Source organism: Aulostomus chinensis, chromosome 9, assembly GCF_037954235.1.
Source record: "Aulostomus chinensis isolate RoL2024-O1b breed Wild chromosome 9, RoL_Achi_v1.0, whole genome shotgun sequence".
In the NCBI taxonomy this organism is placed as follows: domain Eukaryota; kingdom Metazoa; phylum Chordata; class Actinopteri; order Syngnathiformes; family Aulostomidae; genus Aulostomus; species Aulostomus chinensis.
This window is the reverse complement of record NC_141328.1, coordinates 17529460-17552597: the sequence shown is the minus strand read 5'-3', so window position 1 is coordinate 17552597 and position 23138 is coordinate 17529460. Positions and strand designations below refer to the sequence as shown.

The following is a 23138-nucleotide window of genomic DNA, read 5'->3' as shown; positions in this document are numbered from 1 at the left end:
TTGTGTTCTTGGAAACTAGGCAATCAAACAAACTAACAAATGAAGATGGATGGGTGGCGACTGGGGGGGGGGAGATGGATGAGCGCATGAAAGAAAAGAACAAACAAACCATTGCATTTTTCTTTGCCCTGATGACAGGTTGCCTTGTATTGGGGTGGAGGGGGCGTGGTTGGGGTTGGGTGGTGAGAGATAGAACGGGCAGGTGGGAGAGTCAAGTCCAATAGCCATGAGAAACTCTTCAAAGTTATAGAAGTGACTGACAAGGCCACACGGGGGATGATATTGTGAATCATACGCAATATACCGGTCTAGCATCTTCATGTTAGCGTGTGACTGAATGACCTGCAGGTGGCTGACGATACAGTAGTGCTCCGGACCATTCAGGCCGCAAGTAGAGGTTGCAGTGAGGTTGACGGCACGTCCAATTAGGAGGTTTCCCGTAGCAGGGTAACAGCTTCCGTCTGTGCAGCCGTGAGGGCCTGATGGAAGGTCCTGCCCAAACACACTCAGAGCTAGAAACAGAGGGGAGAAGAAGCATTGCCATCATCATAAAATGCTAGCTTGAAAATAAAAACAAAAGGACAAAAAAAAAAATCTCAATTTAGCAAGCCATCAAACAGGTAGGTGAAGATTTTTCGACTTTACCGGCACACAAAATGCCATGCAGGGTTTCTACTAGAAAGGTTGTTGGGCCCAGAGCAGGGGTGGGGAACCATGTGCCATGGAGAGCCGTGTGTATGCAGGTTTTCCTTCCAACCAAACACTTCAACAGGTGATTCCACTGATTAACACACCTTCAGCCACAGAAGAGTGTTAATGGTTCCCCACCCCTGGCCTAGAGGAAGGAATTCCCTCTAAAAATGAACATACTGTAGCTGGCCAAATTTCAACCAATGAGGGTTTTTTTGAGATTCGAGTGCTGATAAATAGGAGTCTAGAGCTCACGAAGATGTTATTCCCTGCCACATATATTTAGCTTGTAGCTAATGGTGACCGATGGTGAACAACAGCAAAACTGTGCAAAAACACGTGTGTAGAAACTCTCGAGCGCATCTTCGGGTTTAATCCACATCTTGTTTATCCAGCTTTATGCTCAGTAATCTGCAATTTGATTACAGCTAAAAACCAACTAACTATAACCTTTGAGCGCGACCAGGTTGTGCATCGGGTTGTAACAACTCAAAACAGGCTTCAGCTATGGTGCTGCATCTACTGCTGTCCCATGGATGTGGGTATAATTTTTTCAATCATTTATCTGTATTTGAGGAAGTTTGGCAACATATCGGATGCGAAACTGCCATATGTCTTCTGAACCAGGAGGGAAAGAACATATTGGATACACATCCCCGGAAGACACATCTACACTCGACGTACCCCATGGCGAAACTCTGGGTACCTCTGGGGGTACTCTAGTTTGGGAATCATGACAGTAAAATTAATGATGTTAATGAACTTGACACAAATCCAATATTTTAACAAGAACAAAAACTTTAACGAGCAAATCCATGCCCATCAATACAGCATAAAATAGAATAGTTTGTGTTGAAATGATCTGATGGAATTATTGTCAGCAGGATGTAACTAAATAAACTGATCATGTAAATTTTTCTTTATTTAGTTTTCTTTACCTTTCAAAAATTGTGTATGATAATAATCAATGTACTTTTTTTGGGGGGGGGGGGGTGTATCGAAATGCTGGTTTCTGCAATGCCAGTCTTTGAATAACCTCATAGTAACGTCACAGTTTTAATACATTAGAACTCAACAAGACCTCTGATGATGGTTCTGATGATGTTTCGCACCACATGTTGTGCTCTTTCAATTCTCAACCTCAAAGACAAGGGAAACTCTGAATGTCGACCCAACCGGGGCTGTTTTTGACCCTTTTTATTCCATAGTTTCTGATATTGTCTCATCTGGACAGACACGTTTTGTGCATCACCTAAGTGTCAAGTTCAGCTTGGTTCCTCCACAGCCTTCAATTCAAGCCTCCATATCCTACTTTTGCTGATCTCATCTCAACTCTCAGCTCCCGTTTAACTCATCCTCAAGTTGTACTCTTCTTCTGTAGCTGCACAAATGCTAAGGTAATTGCCGCACTATAACGTTTAGACACTGCCTGACATTCTGGAAAGTAATTGCTTTAATGGACTAGAGTTTCCTGTTCCCCTCACACAGTGTCCTCTACCCATACAAACTCTCTCTCTCTCTTTTTCTCTCTCTCTCTCTCTGCATCACTGCTCTCGAATATTAGTTCTCATCAGTGAGAAAGAGAGGGACATTAAAGAGAGAGAAAGTTGGAAATGAGATAAATAATAATATCCCAGGATAGACTGAGTCTGGTTGCCATCAAGACAGGAAGTAGAAAATATGTAGTGGTTGTATGAAACAGTCAAATAAAAAATTCAAGGCAGCATTAAAGGGAGGTTGAGAGATGTTGAGGTAGATATCCGAGGGCCTTTCATCCTGTTGATCTACTCAAAAACAACATAGCAGCAGCATGTCCAGGCATGATGGGTAAGACTCGGACGGTCTCAAGTGGAATCATAACTTCCTCTTGACAAAGCATGAAACAGATGAAATAGTAACCATGAAACGCTCTTAAATCCTCCATTTTTGTTCTGTCTAACGGCCCCACACACGGTTTATTTCAAGAACTGCTACCTGTTCAACACAGGAAAGAGACCAGGAGGTTACCATACTTGTGCTTGAGGAGAGGTGCTAACATGACGACGTATCTCCTGCATGTTTCAAGAGTAGAGCTGCAGTGGAGTCGTGGACTGGTCCATTAATTGGTGCTGTGCTTTCATTTGACCATCATCTCATCGTTTGTGCAAATTCTGTGTTATTTCGGGCGTCCAGGATGAATCCATTATTTCTGGTGGGAAGGTTGGTACTTTTAGGAAACTGACAGAATCAAATCGGTACTACCGAGTACCAAAATGTGTTAAAATGTTTAAGGAGTAAACACATCTGGATCTGTACTGTCTCTAGGTGCATGCACGCACACACAAACACACACACACACACACACACACACACACACACACGATCTAAACCAATCATCCCATTAGTGATTAAATTAGCGATTTTTATGCGTACTCTTATTTGTTAAATAAAGAAGGACCTATTTCTATTTTCAGAGATACAAAACTCCTTTGTTTCCTAACAGTTGGTACAGTCCTGCTGCACCGCTGACCTCTACTTAAATGTCTTGGCTACAGTTCAAGTCAAAGATTTAGCAGAATGAGATTTTCTGAATTCCTGTGAGTCGTTAACAAAGCCTGGCTGAGTTAGTTAGCCATTACTAAACATGCTGCACAATCAGTCTCTTTTGTTATTCCATTGGATTCATATCGCATATTAACCAGAGGGAAGACGGTTGTATAATATAGATGTTTTTGCATGTAAATGGATGAGGAATAAAATCAGTGCAGACTTTTCCCTGTAATTCTTCCCCTTTATTCGAGAGAAATGACAACCTCCTCTAAAGTTCACACTTTAAGCAATAGGATTTCATTTTACATCTATTCTTGTATTGCATATGTGTGCAACTGTGTTGTTTTGTTTTTGTAAACCTGATGACTTTTATATTTTAGTGCTGAAAATAACTTAATTTTCTGTGACAATCAACGAGGGGAAATGACTTGAAACTGAATTATCAATTAACCCCCTCGTCATCCTCTCTTGATGTCTTTGGACTGTGGGAGGAAGCTGGAGTACCGGAGAGAACCCACACAGGAACAGGGAGAACATGGAGACTCCACACAGAAAGATCCTGTGCTGGTGCGGGGACTCAAACCTGGAACTGTCTTGCTGTGAGGCCACAGTGCTGACCACTGCACCACCGTGCCGCCCTAGATTCACAGGCAATATGATAATGGTGAAAGATAAGAATGTGTCCACAATATAATGATTGTGCTATGCTGCACATTCACAGCAGAGTTGTTTTCTGTTATAGTTTGAAATAAAACTACTACAAACTACTCTGCAAAACCCTAATCTGCCATGTTTGTAGTTTTGCAACTTACTAGCTACAACTTCTACCCCCCAGCGACCTCTCAGGAGGGCCGACCGTTAGGGTATACTAGAACACCATCTGATGGAACCATGAAAGAATGTACACAGGGATGCAAGATAATATCAGCACGTTATCGATATCAGCAGATATCGGCCATTTTTCTTAATATATGGTATCGTCTATCTGCCGATGTCGATATCGTCCAGGCAAATCAAGATTAGTTTCTTCATTTATGCTCATTGTTTTTATATATGACAAAGAAACTGAGTAATGGGCTTTACCAAATGTTTTGTAAATAAGGAAAAAACATACTTTTTCAAATTCATCCTGATTATATGTTATACAGTATGAACAAAATGTTTATATCACATAAACTTGATTTTAATACGGAAAATATCGGCATTAGCAAGTATCAGTTAACAGCGAAATTATAAAGTCCAATTTTGTGCATCCCTAAATCTGAATTAATCAAAATTGTATATAATGGATCATTAAAAGTACAGTGCAAAGTGGTGGTTATCAATAAACAATAATACTAATTATAAATGTAAAAATACTTAATTTTTTCCTGTTATGGAAATTAGTTTTAGTCTTCAGATACTCATGAATCAGACTTAAAATGAAATTTGGAAAAAGGATCATGACAAAATCCTGATCCATAACAACAAATCGCAATATATTATATATTTATATTTTATATACCCTAATTCTGATTACTGCTACTGAATATTACCTTTCATTTTCACAAAAAGCCCTTCGTATCCTTGTAATCTGCCCTGAGATTATTAGGAGGATTAGGGATTAGGAGTTCTGCTGCTGTTTACCCTTGACTATGGCAGCAAAGTAGGAGCAGCAGATGGCAGAGTGTGGCTGACAGCCAGGTGTTCAGATGGCGTCCAACTCCACCTGGTTAACTCGCACGCACGTGTGTGTGTGATTAGAGAGTTTGTGTAACACGTGGCAAAGAAACATATATACACTGACAAAAATGGAAGTAAATACACCCTGAGGTGTCCAGTCTCCCTCTGGATACGGCGTCATGACAGGAATGCAGCGGCGGAATGGAAAATGTTATTCATTACAGGAAACATTCCAGGTGTCACTGTGGATGTGGAAGGTGCAAACACACCTTTAGGATCTGCATGTGTAGGTCTCCCTCTCTCTCTCTCTCTCTCTCTCGCTCTCTCACACACACACACACACACACACACACACATATACCCACAGCCTGAAGGGGGGATATGGGACACGTTTCGTGCATGAGGAGGAGGAGGAGATAGGTTTGGTGAAAACGATGACACATTCTTGTCTGGTGCTGCTGTTCTGCTGTGTATTTTATCTTCCTACCACATACCACTGTTTGATCAATAACCAACAGCAACACTTTAACTTATTGAACCTAATCAGAAACATATCTAGCTACTCTAGTATACTTCTTACTTGATGTTATAATGACTTATACCAACAATTCTGTCTGAAATTGTCCTACGACATGAATGTTCCCTTGAACACCTCAGAGTCTTAAAATTGCTAATTTTCCAGTGTTTCACATCCCTGACCAACTTTGAGAATTGTCCACCCCTGGTCCTGAAGTCAGGGGGCAAATTTCTTCCACTGCCTGAGCTGTGAAGCACTGCAAACCTCACCTGTAAATGATCTACCTGTTGGGAGAATACCACCTCATCCAGACCTCATACTTGATGCATTACTGGTGTTTTTCCCCTTCACGTGCATTTCTTTTGAAATTTTCACCAAAAGGTGCAGGCCTACACAACAATATATTTTGTAACTGTGAGTGCGTCAAATTATACCTCCATTTTTAACCCCCCCCCCCCCCGCAGATAAACTGATCTGACTAAATTGCCCGCAGGATATTTACAAGTGCCAAATTCAAGCGACTCAAAACAGCAAAATATGTATTTGGTTATGAAGGAAAATAAAAACAAGCTGCACAACGACCTCGTTTTAAACTCGCTCTCTCTTCCACACGTGGTTCTGTGTTAACTGTTTCTCAATTGAAGCGTCCAGTGAATCTTTAAGCGAAGTATGGAGACGGAGGTCTTAAAGGATTACCTTCAGTCGGACAAGTCAAAGGTCAAAGTAATTGTTCTTTTGTAACAGCAAGTAATGGCCATGTGGCTGCTGAATTCTAGAGACAAAGTTTTTGGCAATATCCGGAAGGACGACGTCAGCGGTTACAGTTAAGGGCTCGCTACATCTCGCAGTGAAATAAAGGGTGTTTCCATCTTCGGTTTTCTGCATTTACTCTTTTTTCCAAGAAAAAATAAAATCCTTAAATGATCAGAATTGAGGACGTTTTTGAAAGGTTCAATCAACCTTTTCCAAAATATGTTGTTGTTTGTTAGCATGGTACTGTGAACACACACACACACACACACACACACAAACACACACACACACACACACACACAGTAGCATTCAGTTAATGTGTAAAACATTAACTGGATGACCTCAATCGCAGGTGACCTGGGAGAGGCGAGTATGACTGTACTGTTAACACTGAGGACAAGAATTTCTCTTTCGGGCTCCTGAGAAACACAAACACACCTGGTGACAAAGGTACGAATTCAACCAGTCAACTGGAGCCCAGTTAACTGTGTGTGGTGTATGTGTGTGTGAGAGTGTGTGTGTGTGTGTGTGTGTGTGTGTGTGTGTGTGTGTGTGTGTGTGTGTGTGTGTGTGTAACTTTGTAAGGGCCTTTTCTGCCTCAGATCCAACACTGCTGTCAGTAGCCCATCATTTAGTTCACATTCCACAAATACCAAAGACCGACTTTTAAACTAAGTCGTGCTGGACTTGCTTGAATTTAGCTTTTATGCAGATTTGTCTTCTTTAGTAATACAGTAATCCATTTATTCTTCTTTAACAATGAATTACCAAATTTTGCCTTTTCAGTACAAATACAAATACACAAAACACTGACCCAACGTGTGTACACACAACCTTGCTGCCAGAAACCCAGCAAATCCACAGGTGAACATATTACTGCACTCGGCTCCTTCAGTTCTAGCCTGCGTTAACGTCTTGTCATAGTCAAAAATGAAGAAATCCCCATCATTCCGTTCGCCCACTTACCTTAAGTCTCATGTAACACAACTCTTTTGTTAAATGAAAATATGAATACATTAATACACTCTGTTAAAGGCTTCAAAGAACTCCAGAACCTCCTACTGTCACTCACAGGACAGTGTCATGTCTCTAAATGTTATACTGTTTACTTGCATTCTACTCCTCTATGCAGGTCTGTGGTCCGCAGGGTCACTACAAGCACATTTCCTTACGCCACACGTACCACCAAGTATGGACTTGTGTGTCTTTTACACTTTTCTGTGTTCCGGAGGTCTCATTTGTGAAACGGATTACAGGATCCACATACTAAAAGTAGTTCCCTTTCTAAATCGAAGTCCACCTGGTCCACAACGTGGATAAGCCTCCCTCTGCACGCCCACATCCCACCATAAACGGTCAACACAAAGCTCCTCACACATGAGCCTGGTGACAACTGAGATGATAAATGTGGGCCCATCATAGAGTACTTGTATGTTTACAGCAATCAGAGTGAAAATGATACTTTGCCCCAAAATATTTTTTTATGTTTCAAGTACTCACAAATAGGTTTCTTGAGCTTAGAAGCGTGTTAGAAGAGTTTTTTCTCTCCTGCGTCACATCCTTGTGACTCCAGAATGCAGAGAGACCAAGCAGCTGCAGCAACAAAACAACAACAACTCTGAGCAAGTCACTCAACCTCTTATTGTCACCTCCACCGGGTGTTTTGGTATCTAAGACATAGCGACAGATATTGACTGGCCAGTCAAGTTTGAGCTACTTAAAAGGGGGATTTGCAACCATGTAACTTTTAAAACATTTTTTCTTCTATTCTACTTCATGTGCAAAGTTTCACATTATTACTTCTCCTCCTGCCTTATCCAGAGCACCACGCAGTGATGACTTCGGCTGAACTCACCGACATAGCTGTGTTTGCTTTCATAAAACTTGCCAGTGAAAGAGTGACAGCGGCCTCCTGTCAAGCTTTTTTTCCATCCATCCATCCATCCATCCAAGTACCTTTCTGAAGTCTATCCATGAAGGTCGCATGAAATATAGTCCCTCCATCTGGTCCTGGGTCTGCTACGTGGTCTCGTCCCAATTGGATGCGCCTCTTCCTAGGGAGGGTCCTAACTAAGTACCCAAACCACCTCAACTGACTCTTACGCAAAAGAGCAGGAGTTCAGATCACTGAACTTCTCATTTTATTCCTCAGTGAGCTGCCAGCTATCCTCCCTAAGAAACCCAGTTCAGTTGCTTGTAGAGTAAGGACTCGCTCCCGACTCAAACTGGACCATCCACCATTTTCCCGCCAAGCACTCTTGGCTTAAATATAGAGGTGCTGAATCTGAATCCATGCCCACCGATCCTGTCCATGAAAATAACAACCAGGATCGGCGATGAGGGGAAGCCCTAGAACAGGCAACCAAACTACTACAGTGTTAAAGGAAGCTGGAATTTAATTTCATGTTTTCACCTTTTGCCTGCTACCATATATCATCGCAGCCTGTTTGATTTCACGGAGTGTTTGTGCAGGATTAAATCACCAACTACGCTGAAATCGAGGAACACATAAGCGAATCAAGCGCAACATAATTATTGTTATTATCATTTAGGGTTCTTCCACCCCCCTCATCATTTTGACTTCTCTAAAAGCTGACATCAACTCAAAGACGATTAAAATTCTCTCCACTGAAACTTTCTACTTCCTGTTCCCTAAAGTAAACAAAAACATCTGCGGTTACAGCTCAACCCTGTGATTAGCGTATGTGAAATAATGACGGAGGATTACGCCTAATGACAATGTCGGGGGGGGAGTGTGTGAGGATTTCCCTCAGCTATAAATCAACGACAACAAATATGACAGGGATGAGGGTTTTGGAGGGAAAACTTGCACCACAACACCTTTTTTTTTACTAAGGTTTAAGTATTACGCAGCCAATGGTACATGCTAGCCTGCTACTGGGAGTCAGCCGGCAAGACTCGGTGGGTCACCAGTATCCTGACACCTGCCATGTGCCTTGGGCAGTCCAAACACACAAGGAAGGGCATATGTGGCATTTAGAGTTAAGCTGATTTTTGTTTGGTTTTACTTCTCAAGTCCAGCGTTCAAGTTTTAACTTGTTCGATTTTATCCAAACTGGCTAAACAAGCATTTTTCATTATGAAGTATAAATGATTGCCTATCCAGTGAGTCATGTGACTTGGCTACAGTGTACACCCAATCAATCACGTTAAAAGTCCTAAACAGATATATATTTGAGGTGTCTACTCACCCAGCATGAGGAGGATTAGATACACAGCCATGATGGGCCCCGGGATGCCTGGACGCACGGAGCGCAGGCTGTCTCTCTGGCTGTAACAGACACCAATATGACAAACTAATCAACACAGCATTGATAAAACAGCTCAACATGATTTAACGAATATATTGCTGCACAACATTTTTCTTTATCGTATTCTCTTTCTTCTTATTCATAACTCACTGTGTAGAATACAGGTTGGTCACTCTTAAATTTGGATTTTACCAAAAGAGAGAGTTTAGCCAGCTCACCAGAGATTTTAACATGCAGGGGGAAAACTTGACATGCTGAACAGAAAATTAATTATGCCTCCCGCCCATGTGTCATGTTCGGTTTAAAATAATAAATTACAATACTAAAAGCACTGATTTTGTTCTCTCAGCTACTGGAGGATCCTGCTTGTACTGTGGCAAGACACCCAGCTTACAAACATGCTCTCTGAATGGCAGAGGACACTGTGAATGTGTGCATGTGTGTGCGTGTGTGTGTGTGTGTGTGCACCTCTATGGACATGTACAGGCAAGCACATGCATTCAACTCACAAGCTAAGCCAACCTGACTTCTAATTCAAATACAAGTGAGAAAGAGAAGGTGGACTTGACTTTAGAAAAGATCGCTTTGGCATTTACTTTATAAATGGTAGAACCACTCGATGGTCCGACAAATTTCGGATTGAACATCTGTCACCAAATGGTAAAGCAGTTCTCTTCTGAAAAGCCTTTACACAATCATCTCGACATCCGGAGGTCCACATGGCCCCACACTACCGCTGTCAACCAAAGAGGAACCCAAAAACATCTTGGCGGTTGACTCGGCGGGTGCATTAAGCCATATTCCAACATTCCCACCCAACAACAGCGAAGCAGGGTGATCTTGTACCATTTAGGCAGTTAATTCATTTGTGAACTTTGGAGAAGAACTGCACAATTATGAGAAAAAAAAAGACGTGAAAATATGTTCAAACCTTGAATTATAAATGAAGAACTGTGGTGCTACCATCATTATCTTGATGAACGTTCCTTGTTTTTATATTTCTAGACTTTTTGGAGGATGAAGGCAGGAATGAGGAGAATGAACAGAGTTCAGCTGACGGAAGAGGTGATGGACAAGATCAGAAAAGATAACGGGGGGAACGCGAGAGCAGCAGCTCAGAAGGTCAAGTTGGAGTGGAATTTTTAAGGAACATTCTTTCACAGTGGTTGTTCACTTTTTTTCTTTTTTCTTTTTTTTTTACCAGTGAATCTCCATGATTTTTCCACGTTTTTCGGGATAATTTTCATCACTATTCATTCTCTGAACACTCTCTGTTTACGTGTGAAAATTAAACCCAAAGCCAAACTGACTCCAGCGCATTTGACTAAAATCAAGGACAAGCTACGGGGTCTGATACAAAACACAGTGCCTACTCTAAATTAACATTAACAAGAAGAAATACTCTTCGGTTGATATGATCTGAACCACACATTATACAATACCTTTATTTGTGAATCCCTTTCCAAGACTTATCCAACTTTTTTTGACGTTATATATATGAACTTTTCAGCGTCAAGAAATGGCTATTTTCATAATTCCATGACATTTTCAGGTTTTTTCAGAAACATTGACAGAGGAACACGTCCACGACTTCTACAAGGTCACATCATTTTTCTTTTTTGTCACGTATTGGTCGTGTTTGACTCGAACGCTTTGAAATTATTGAGCTTCTATATCATTCGAGAAGTTCAGAGGTGAAGCGAGTAGCAAAAACCAAGACAAGAAGACCATGAGATGTCAACCTCTCTGTGATACAGTTCATGTAAGATGAACAGGTCAGTCGGAGACACTCAGATGAATGACTACAATGCAGCTTGAATAGCAAAGATGAGGAGTTTTGAAAAATATCTGGAATGTTTTCATGCTCTGATTGACTGTTGTTACAAATCTGTCATTAAGAGTTTAAAGTTTAGCCCCCGGGTGACCTGCGGCGCTAACGCCAGCAGGAGGTCACAATACATTCATAGATGACGCACATCAACATCCGAGAGGAGAAACACAACTTCTTCACGCTCAGAACTGATTGAAGCTTCATACTCACGCAGCCTCGGCTCACCTCTCTCTCTCTCTCTCCTCTGCGCTGCCTGGTCGCAATCACTCACTGGGTGCCGGTTTCTTTTGACAGTCAGTGTGTGGATTCCCGTATCCTGAGTGTGCACATGTCCAGGCCCCGGACCCCAATGTGTATATTTACGCGTGCATGAACATGTGGTGTGTATGTGCACCAGAATGTGTAAAACAAACTTGAAAGTGGAACTGACGGCAGCGATGTAAAAACAGAGGGAACACCGCCGGCCAATGAGAACTCAGAATGCGTGCAGGACCCCCTTTTGCTTCATTTCTCTCCTCCCTCCTGCTCCCTCCGTTTCGCCCTCCCTCGCTCCCTCCGGCTCGTCACTGGGGCACTGGGGTGAATGGACAGCTATTCTTATTCTAATTCCTCTGTCACTCTATGGGCCACTGGCTGAAAGAGGGGAATGGTCTCCAGGCTTTTGGAATGCACCACCCCTTTCTTCTGGACATGGAGGGAGACTGAAGGGCGAAAGAGACAGAGAGGAGGCCAGAGAAGGACAGAGGGAGAGAGAGAGAGGAAGAGAAGGGGGATAGTTAGAGATTCTAGATAATTTTCTAGTGAGACTGACAGGCACAGAGTGATAGTTTTGGCTTTTAGGGTAAAATTCAGTGCAACATCTCTCTCTCTCTCTCTCTCTCTCTCTCTCTCTCTCTCTCTTCACGTCTCTACCACGTGTAGAACCCCTTCACACGGCAGGAAAGCGTCACCTTAATCACCGCACTGCAATAATTCTTGTGTGCAATAATTAACTTTTTCTTTGCACCGTGAAATTTATCGTTTGTGGTTGTGAACTTCACCCTGCACGTGTTGTTCGTTTTGGAGCTGATTTAAGGAAACACGCAATAATTGCGATGCAGCCGTATTTGTGCTGTGCTAAATAAATATCTATAATCCTGAAAAACTTTCACTTTCCGTACTTAGTGATATTGTCTATTCTCCCAAAAAAAGCATTCTCCCTAAAGTCTAGAAGTGCCGCGACCCTTATACTGGAAGCGGTATAGAAACTGAATGGATGGATCTAGGAGTGTGCCCTTCAACTACTCACAGATGAGTGAGCTCACGAGGGTGTTTTTTTCCCTCCTGTGTCACTTCTTTGTGACAGCAGATTGCAGAAAGAGCCAGCCGCGTATGTTTAGCTTGAAGCTAATGGTTACTGCAGGCTAACATCATATTTTTACTTCGAACCATCCTGTTAAATTGCTGCTCCTTGTGCAGTGAGACAATAATACTTTACGCACCATAAATATACATATAATTGTACAATATTTTATGTGTATCTATGAAGAATTACTGCTGAACCGTGTGAATTTCCCCATTGAAGGATCAAATAAATTCTAAATTATCATGGGGGGGAGAGTTTATGTCAGCTCATAAAAAACTAGTTACAAGTTGTTGTTTTTTTAAAAAGCCACTTTTTGGGTCAAGTATCTTTTGAATCGTCTTTATATTTAGTCCTGTTTCAGGAGGATAAGAAGAAAGGAGAACACGTGTGCAGGAGTTCAGAGGAATTTGATTCAGCTGGAGTTCTGCGGAGGTTAAACTCTATTCATGTTGCTGAATCAACTCGGGCTCTCTGTATAAGAGAGGGAGATGGAGGGGGGAGAAGGAGAAGAAAGATGCTGCCATGTGTGGGTTATGTTGATGCATGGGTGTGATTCAGGAAAGGCAAAAACAACAACAACAACAACAACAGCAACAAAACGTGCTAGAAAGAACAAAGCAGCTTTCACATTCACTGCTTTCTGCTGATGAGAACTTTAACCTCCAGTGAAGAGATAATGACACAAACCACAGCTTCACACATACACACAGACACACACACGCGCGCACACACGCGCGCGCACACACACACACACACACACACACACACACACACACACACACACACACACACACACACACACACACAGAGCCAGGCAATAGAGTACCATCATTGGCATTGACATGTTTAGTAAACTACCAAAGAAGACAGACGTTAAGGAGAAAACCAAATAAGAACAGTTTGACCGTACCGGTTTTAACTTTTAACACACACACACACACACACACACACACACACACACACACACACACACACACACACACACACTTTCAAACACATGCACACACTAAAAAAAAAAAAAAAAAAAAAAAAAAAAAAAAGATAGCAGACAACCTGTATAGACAGTTCATGCCGCCTCTGTAACGTCTGTGCTACAAAGCTCAGGAATCTCACAACTCCAGCCCAAACAATCTCTGGCTCCCATATCCTTGAACACAATAACATGATAAGCCTGACTCTGTCCCTGTGTGTGTGTGTGTGTGTGTGTGTGTGTGTGTGTGTGTGTGTGTGTGTGTGTGTGTGTGTGTGTGAGTGTGTGTGCGTGTGCGTGTTTCAGACTGTGCAAACTGCAAACACGCTGCGGCTGAGACACTATTGTTACAGTATTGTAAAACAAGGCAGGTCTGGAAACGGGAACTGCTCATTTGGATGATCTCATGGAAGAAGCTGCTTCCCTCTTCCACCGGTGGCGGCTGCTGCTGCTGCTGCTTCGCCGCTGCTGACTCAATGAAATGTTGCCTCCAGCAAAAAATAATTGCACAAGTCTTCCATGTTGCTGAAGTGGATATGCAGACACAAGCTCAGCAGACGGCAGACAAAGCATCAAAGCCTTTTGTTGTTGTTTTATTACCTCATATGACCCAGTTCCTTTTTTTATTACAGCACTACAGTAGGTATGCAGGAGTTTTTTTATATATTAGCGTAACACACCTTCGCGCCGCATTGAATACATCTTCAGAAAAAGAAAACATAATGAGAAACATACTTCCAATAACAAGCTCCTGCAATGAATATGTAACATGAAAACAATGCTTGTTTAACAACATCAGGTTGTGCGTGATGTAACAACCCTCCAACAAATTCAGAAAATGTCTAGAAAACAGTTAACACTGGCAGACACCGACCACCCAAACACAACATCTTCAACTAAAGGGATTAAGGTTAATCATAATGTCAAACAAGGAATATCTTCCTTACATAGGCAGATCATCACCTGCAGAGCCAGAGGCAAATCTTATGATACGGCGTCTGCAATTCATGAAAGTTTACGAAAATGTTTCTTAAAAGAGGTGATTCTGTTTCCGGAGTGTAGAAAAAATAAAGCTGAAATAAAATGAACCTACTTTCTTTCATACCGCCATTGTTCAACACACACAACCTATCCCCACATTGTGATTGTGTAAATAGACTCATGTCCCTTTATAAGTAACACAGATACACATTCCATGGAAAGTGTGTGCGCGCCTGCATTCCTGCTCCGACACAAAGACATTTTATGATCTGTTCATTCCAACAAAAAAGACTCCAGCGATGTCATTTAGGTTTCCATTGATGTGTTCTAGAAATCAATCTTTAACTAAACGCAGACGGTCACACCTGCAAAAACAACAAAAGGCTCATGCGAGGGCATGACCAGACAGTAGCCAGTAACATGATTCCATCCAGCTTCACACCAACCGACCAAATCACCACAGTCAAGTTTGGACTAGATCCTTGTACAATCAGTAGGTAAGAGGTGGAGGTGAAGGTGCCACGCTACCTTATTCAGTCATTCATTTTCGCAAAACAAAAAAGAAGCAGCGTGTGGGGTAATCTGAAGGAGGTTTGCCACTTATTCGTGATGCATTTCCCAAACTTGCCTCCCACTGACAGACATCCCACCATTCAAGCTACCAAATGTGACACATCAAACTCAAGCAAGACAAGCTGCAAAGAAAATGTCTCCCCGTCTTTCAAATCCATATACTTAACCAAAAATAATGTGCTTTTCCTTGGAAGTATTCACAAATGGGTGTCTAAAAATAAATAAAGATTTTCACTCCTCTATGTCTTCTTGGTGACTTCAAAATACAGAAAAACAACCGCAATGTACATTTAGCTTGAAGCTAATGGAGACACCTGTAAATAGACTGCTAATGGAGACTAAAAGTGACAGCCCTACTGGAAACTAGTGCATTTTCCCATTTTATACACTTAAAGACAAATCAAAGACAACATTTTTCTGTGAATCTCTTTCACAGAGGTCTTCGAGTTAACCACCTAGATATTTTTGACTGGTTTCCATGGCTTAATATGCGTACACTCTGGTAATGGCTTTGCTAGCTAGCAGCCTGACAACACACTGGGCTTAATGCTAATGTGCTAATGTAAAATGATTCTCTCCAGCTTTAGCTACGACTGTACCAAATTAACAACAAGCATCCATCAGCTATGAGACCGATACCCTACAAATCTGTGTGGTCGTGGGATCCAGAGAGCAATTCAGTCAGCAACAACTGTCACTAAACACATTCAAAAAAAGCTACATGGATATGAAGGAAAATAAGCTAGCCAAGCCAGACAAGCTAGCTCTGACTGTTAGACAACTTTTGCAAATAAAAGCTCCATCACAACATAACAATTCTTTACTCATGAACCAGTTAGTAGCTGGGTGCGCAGTATCAAATTATTAGCTAAAATTATTAGCTAAAACAGACACTCGTAATCTCCTTCGCAATATCGTATGCCTCCGCCATGTTTACCCTTTAACCTTTCACCGTTCCAGTTATGTTGCATAATGGTTGAGTTCCAGCGCAGTCAAATTTAAAGAAATTCCCACCAAGCATCCCAAAGATACGGTGTTAATTATGAAATGTGACAAATACCATATGTATGTGAGGTGACAGTGACCACCAATCATCAAAATCTTTTTAAATCATATTTGAGTCCCAAGACGTTTGCGGCAAATTTGGAGAAGAAGCGTTCCTGAGATATGAATTTAAAAAAATAAAAAGGGGTGCGCATACATATTTATGGACAGACGGACAACCTGAAAACACAATGCCTCTGGCCTTTGATCAGATGTCTCTCGCCTGAGCCTGGAGTGCTACTGAGTCACACGCCATAACTTTATAGATGAAACCAAAATCAAGTGATGGAGAGTTCACATACGATGTCACCAAACATGTCGGCAACACAGACGCAAATGTCAGCAACCACGAAACATCAGTTAACAGAAATACTTTGGATTTAGCGGTCAACGAGAGCATTTGCAGCTCCAGATAAACTTATGTGCACGTATGTTGTAAGTGTTGACAGTATCTGAATAAAGTTTATTGTTACATCTGCTTCCATGAAACAGTGTTTTGTCAGTTCTCCGAACACAGAGCGGAGTGAAAGAGAGGAAAAGAGAAGTCTTTTTCTATACTGGAGGTGCAGATGGTATGTTTGGAATAAAAGATATTTCCTCTCTAATTTGACTGTTTTGTCTCTTTGTGGACAGTAAAATATCATTCAAAGGTTTGATGCACAAATTATATTCAAATAAGTTCAAATCATAGTGTCGTTTCGAAAAATATTTCAATGCCATTTTTAGATAGCTCAAAAGTCATGTTTAATAAAAAGAATAGAATACCATTTATCATCTAAATAAATATTTTGATTTACCTTCTCACTATACTTTTTCTCCCTCTGATGGTTAAAGATACCACTTGGGGTTTTGAGGGACTCGAGGATCCTCTTAAGCCTTGATGTTAAGAGTTGATCTCAGCAGTAGGGCAGCAGGGGCCGGCCGGGTCCTTGAGCTGATTAAAGCTAGACTAAGCCTATACAAGGACCATGGGAACCTTCTGAAACCTCCATGTCTAGAGACCTTGACATGATCTGATAAAAAAAAAAGAAATTACATTTTTGCTTTCAAAGTTAAAGAAAACCACACAGTTCTGTGCTGAGGCTCTCCAGATTGGTGAGAGAGGGCACTTCGCTGAATCTGAAGAAAATGCTGGTCAAAGACGTTGTGAGAGATTTCAAGTGTGATATAAGGGGAATGTAAGAAAAATACTATTGTATCAGTGATGCTCTCCGGTCTGCCACCCCCCCCCCCCCCCCCCCCGCCCCAGACTGAGTATCATTCATTTCAGCTCAAAGAATCTGAGCTCTGCTCTCCATTAATCAGTGCTCCTGCTTAATCTGCAAGGAATGTGTGCAACAGTGTCAGAAACCTGCCTCCAAGCTACAAGTGACCCACTGAGCAGCCACACACACACACACACACACACACACACACACACACACACTTCTAAACTTCCCTTATCCTTCTACCTGTATGAGACAACTAACTGGAACTGTCGGTTGAAAATGTGTCCTTTAGTAAGATGTAACTGTTATATGGGTTCATTTGTATCCTCATACATTCAAATGTTTCCAGAATGCTCTTTAATTTGCACTTTCTGAATGATGACAATTCGTTTTTTCAAGAGAAAAAAAAAACACACTGACGTAAATATCTGCTGAAATCAGTTGTAAAATATCAGCCCCCCCCCCCGAAAAAAAAAAATCCAATATCGAGCATCCAGTCAGTTTATTAGATTTATGTTGGAGGAGTTTTAATGTCTAGCTAACGGTCTGAAATCACTGTGCATTTACATTCGTTTGCAAAGCTTTCCAATATTAGTTTTATGTGTCCTTAACAAACAAGCAGTTGAATTTGTCATGACAGCTCAATAAAAGCAAGATGCTACTGATTTTCACCGTTTTATTTTCGGTGACTCTTGAGTTTATTTATTTTTTTTAAATTTTAATGAAAAAGAAAAACATCTACTAATTCAATAAAACAAGTAAGCCAATAAGTCCAGCACAAAGTCGGCTAAAACGACATTAAATTGACAAATAACGATGGTGTTGGAGATAAACTCACTCTTCAGTGGATATTCAATGCGCCTTGCGGGTTATTACGGTAATATCTGTGCAAGCTTGGTTAGCAAAGACGGGAGAATAAAGAGTAACGTTAGCGCTCACCTTCTCAGTCTGACTTGGCTCCCCTCTCCTCCTCATAGATGTACACCCACACACGCTTACACACACACGCACACACACACACTTCGCCTCACACACTCCTCCAAGCGCCGTCCCGCACTCTTCCTGAATGAGCTGGCTGTCCGGTTTGTGGAGGTGCAGGAGGAGGAGGAGGAGGAGGTGGAGCTCACCGGTCCGGGTGAAACAGGCGCAGGTGAGCCCCTTCCACGGTGCCGGACCCCACCCAGTCTTATCAGGCCAAGCCCACTGACTGCTCTGGGGATTACTCAACTCCAGGGCTGTAAAGGCAAATGCCCTCCACCTTCTTGCTGAACTTCAACTTGACTATGCCAACAAAAGGTAGCGAAGTGGGACTTCTGTTCTCTCTTGGAATCTCACTTAATTTTCCTCGATTTTTCTCAGTTGGGACAGTTATAAGAGACTCTTTCAGAAACCCAGATTTTTAATATTTAAATCAGCCGATGTGTATCATACTGAGGCTGAGATTTAGCTCAACTCTTCCGCCATCTTCTCCGGGACTTCCAGTATTGTGTCTGACGGCGTACGCTAATGTTAGCCCAGCTAGCCCAGCCACTGTTGGAGGTTTAGGACAAAAGCAGCAGGAGATGTAGAACCACTGATCTATGGGCTCTAATTATACAATAATAGTCCAATAAAGGTATCCAGAAAATAATATTAGACTGTGCACTTCACCACGGGCCTGAAATTGCCGTCATATTTCCCTCCATTCAACAGAATGACGGGAAGAAATTAGCTGAAGGCCCAACAGAAGGATAATCCATCTTTGTCTTGAAGATGGAATCTATTCATTGCATGCTTCTGTAACCTTATCTGTTAACAGGGGCCCCGGTTTGGTTTAGGGCCTTTAGTCTCAATTACTTTTAATTTCACCCATTTGTTCGTTGAGAAATGGAATGCATGGTTGCAAGGTTGCAGATGTATGAAAGGTTTTTGATCCTAATTGTCTGGTGTCATCTCATGATCTTCCAGGCATCTAAATGAGCCAGTTTATGATACTTGCTAATGTTTTGATCCATGACATTCTTTCTTTTATGAAAGTGGCAGTACATTAATCTATTGCGGTCTAGAGACAGAAGTGTGGTGCAGCCTTGTCTTGGATTACGGGTGGGAGATAGTGGGATAGCTCATCACAGGCAGGATTTTTACCGAGGGAATTATCAGGAGATGATGACAATCTCAATCGCCAAGCTCATTATGTGGAGCCAGCCGAGTCAACCGATACATATCGCGTATCCCCAACTAGCAGCCACCTAATACAAAGTCTGTGTGTGTGTGTGTGTGTGTGTGTGTGTGTGCGTGTGCGTGCGCCTAAGGCCATCGGACACTGCTAGGAATTCTGATTTCATTAATAAACAGCAATTTTCAGGTGAAATTAACTGAACTGCAAGGAGAGGCACCACATTGGATGAGTCGCTGTTAAGCCCGCTATCATGAGTCGACGCCGGTTTGAGACAGTAAAGCCCGGGAATGGCTGGAATCCATAATTATCAGCCATTTTCTGCTGCAGTATTCTCCTTTAATACAGACATGATGCTGCAAGTCGGAGGCCTGTTTTACAATACTGTGTAGACAAATGACAGTGATCGACACAAACAGAAAGAGGGAAGCGGCTCAGCAGCGTCAAGAAAAGTCAGGCGAAAAGCACAGGGGAAAATGTGAACTCTAGAAAGAGACATTTCAAAGACAAGACACTTAAGTGCTTTGCGGTTGGAAGGAAGGCTGTTGTTAAAACTATACTCTTTGGACAAGGAAACATCTGGGGGGGGTATTTTGTTCACGCTCAGAAAGTGAATTCTGCTGAATTCAAAGTTGACCCTTTTCTTTGCATTCTCCTCATGCTTTAGACAGCTCTCTCAATCGTTCACACCAATCCATCCATCCATTTTCTTCCGCTTATCCTGTTAAGGGTCCCAGCTGCTTTCGGGCAAGAGGCAGGGTTCACCCTGGACAGGTCACCAGTCCATCACAGGACCAACACATAGAGACAGACAACCATTGGCTCTCACAGTCACACCTACGGTCAATTTAGAGTATCAATCAGCCTCGTCCCCTCTTGATGTCTTTGGACTGTGGGAGGAACCTGGAGTACCAGAGAGAACCCACACAGGAACAGGGAGAACATGGAGACTCCACACAGAAAGATTCAGTTTCCGAGCCGGGACTCAAACCTGGAATCCTGTTGCTGTGAGGCGACAGTGCTGACCACTGCACCACCGTGCCGCCATCTCTTTCGTGGTAACTGTTTCATACGTCAGTGCTGTGTGCGTGCCAGTCGTCCCAGCTGACTCTCATTTCGGCGCTACAAAGACATGAGAGACAGTGGTAAACCTCATATGAAATGTTGACTTAAGGCTGCTCTTGGCTCTTTTATCCCAATCAAAGGCAATCGTTCCTGCCGCCAGCATCCCAGGACACCAAATCATTACAAAATTCGCCGCCATCTCAGATGATCATTAGTCAGTTTTAGTCACCCAAGTAAGCTCGAGGTGCCCACGCTCAGCTTGTCCCCATGTTCTGAGTTTGTTGTTGTTTATTTCAAAGAACTCCATTGCAATGAATGATCTACAACAACAGGATGTCACAGGAATATAAAACGCTGAACTAATGAGACACAGATGTGCTCCAAAAGCTCGACAATTTGAAGGCGCAATGGATGTGTTATCCCATGAAATGCATCGCTGGAATTACACGAAAATGTACACAATGCATCATCCGCCATGATTTTGTGCCTTTGCGTTGACTTTACATGTCATCTAATCAGTGACTTGTCCAGTAGCCTCTCAGCTCCACTCCTGCAGGAACCGGTCCTCTGGCTCCAGTCAGTGAAGACCTGTGTGGGTCATTTTAAATACATAGTTTAGTTTTTACTCATAACCTTCACAAGAATCCCAATAAGCCTGTAGTACCCACAGAGCCTAATTACAAATAAGGAGCAGTGTTTCTCCCCTATTCTTATCTTTACGGTAATATTCACTTCATTATACGCTTCCTTTTCTGCACCTTTGAGTCTACGAATTTAATTACCGATTCCAAATGTCATTTTCCCTCCATGTGCTGAGATTATTAACGTTCTTGAAATATTTCTACTTTATCCTTTGTATGGTAAACTTTGAACATTTTGAAGACCTTGAACAGTTGGAATGTATGCACTCAACAATGTAATCTTCAGACTGCGCGGCACCGTGAAGTTTGTTTGGAACCAAAATAACAAAACATAATAAGCGCCCACACCGAGGAGACCTGCTCCTCATGTCCCAGCTGGTGTTTGCAGACACGAATCCGTATCCTTGCACACAACACTCATGAACAGTGAATTCTGAATAGATTTTCACCCAATCCAGCTTGCAATGGGGCAGTGGAGACGGCTGCGTGTTTCTCCACAACAGTCTCCGCCGGCGTTAAGCGAAGCAGGGTTACGCTCCTCATTTACATTTTTTGAAAACATTTTTATAATATTCCTGCAAAGAAAGTGGGGCCAGTAGTTTAGCAAGCGGGCCACCGGTCCAGGATGTAGCAACACACGTTGGACTTCAAATCTCCACTGGTACTCTTTGACAGTTTTAAGTTGTTTTTTTTTAACTCATCAAATTAAGATGTTCTCATTTAGATATGAGGTAAACTTCAATATTACTCAAGTTACACCACCAGTTTTGATGTATTTTGTCAATCCAATACCGCTCATGTATTTGTTTTATCCCCCCCCCCTCCAAAAAAAAAAAACAAGAAAAATCACAAAAAAACTTCTGATTAACCCAGGTTTTTTTTTTTTTTTTTAAATCAATCTCAGTGGAGGTATTTGGCTGTGGAAGAATTCCTTCGGTCATCAGGACCCAAGTGCAGAGATGGTAAGCAGACTGGACTTGATGAAGCTTGAAGGTTTCATTTACAAAAACAATGACAAACTAAAGTAGTACAATAAACTTAAAAAAAAATGGCATTGGGAAGCAAACAGGCTATAAAAAAAAATCAGTGAAGTGATGTGGGGATCTGACACAGAACTGAGTCAACCAAACTAAAAAAAAGAAAAAAAACGAGTGTGTCAAGCAAACATAATAGGGCCTGAGCCCTAAAAATAATCTAAACCAATGACAACAAGAACCAGGTGTGAGAACATGAGGTCAAGACGCTGATTGGACGAGAGGCACCGGGAGCAGAGCCGTGACTGACAGGACTGACAACAAAAGAAAAAAAAAGACGAATGTAAAGCACATAAAGACACAGGAGGGAAGTGATTACAAAATAAAACAGGAACTGAATTAGAAAACAAGAAGCACAAGTTTATCCATCCATCGTCATCTTCCGCTTATTCCTACACATTAAGGGTCGCGGGGGGGGCTGGAGCCTATCCCAGCGTCAACGGGCGAGAGGCGGGGTTCACCCTGGACAGGTCACCAGTCCATCACAGGACCAACACATAGAGACAGACAACCATTCACACTCACAGTCACACCTACGGTCAATTTAGAGTATCAATCAGCCTCGTCCCCACTTGATGTCTTTGGACTGTGGGAGGAAGCCGGAGTACCAGAGAGAACCCACGCAGACACGGGGAGAACATGCAAACTCCACACAGAAAGACCATGCAGACACGGGGAGAACATGCAAACTCCACACAGAAAGATCACGCAGACACGGGGAGAACATGCAACCTCCACACAGAAAGATCCCGTGCCCGAGCTGGGACTCGAACCCTGAACCTTCTTGCTGTGAGGCCACAGTGCTGACCACTGCACCACCGTGCAGCCCGCACAAGTTTATAATATCATCCAAACTGATTCCAAACTT

The 23138-nt window shown here is 42.2% G+C and overlaps 1 protein-coding gene across 3 annotated transcripts in view; it reads right to left on the bottom strand.

The window, feature by feature from the left end:
• lamb2l (laminin, beta 2-like) overlaps positions 1-18469 on the bottom strand; it is a 46911-nt gene extending 28442 nt beyond the window's left edge. The window contains exons 1-4 of one of the 3 annotated variants that reach the window (XM_086214029.1): positions 18315-18461; positions 11465-11955; positions 9364-9443; positions 343-512 (exon numbers count right to left, since the gene is read on the bottom strand). In XM_086214029.1, coding sequence (XP_086070155.1) covers positions 343-512; positions 9364-9394 — 201 coding nt within the window. In that variant the 5' untranslated portion in view covers positions 9395-9443; positions 11465-11955; positions 18315-18461. Of the gene's footprint in view, positions 1-342; positions 513-9363; positions 9444-11464; positions 11956-18314 lie in introns of all 3 variants that reach the window. The other 2 variants (XM_086214028.1, XM_086214027.1) reach the window with 2 other exon arrangements.
• Between the last annotated feature and the right edge of the window lie 4669 nt (positions 18470-23138).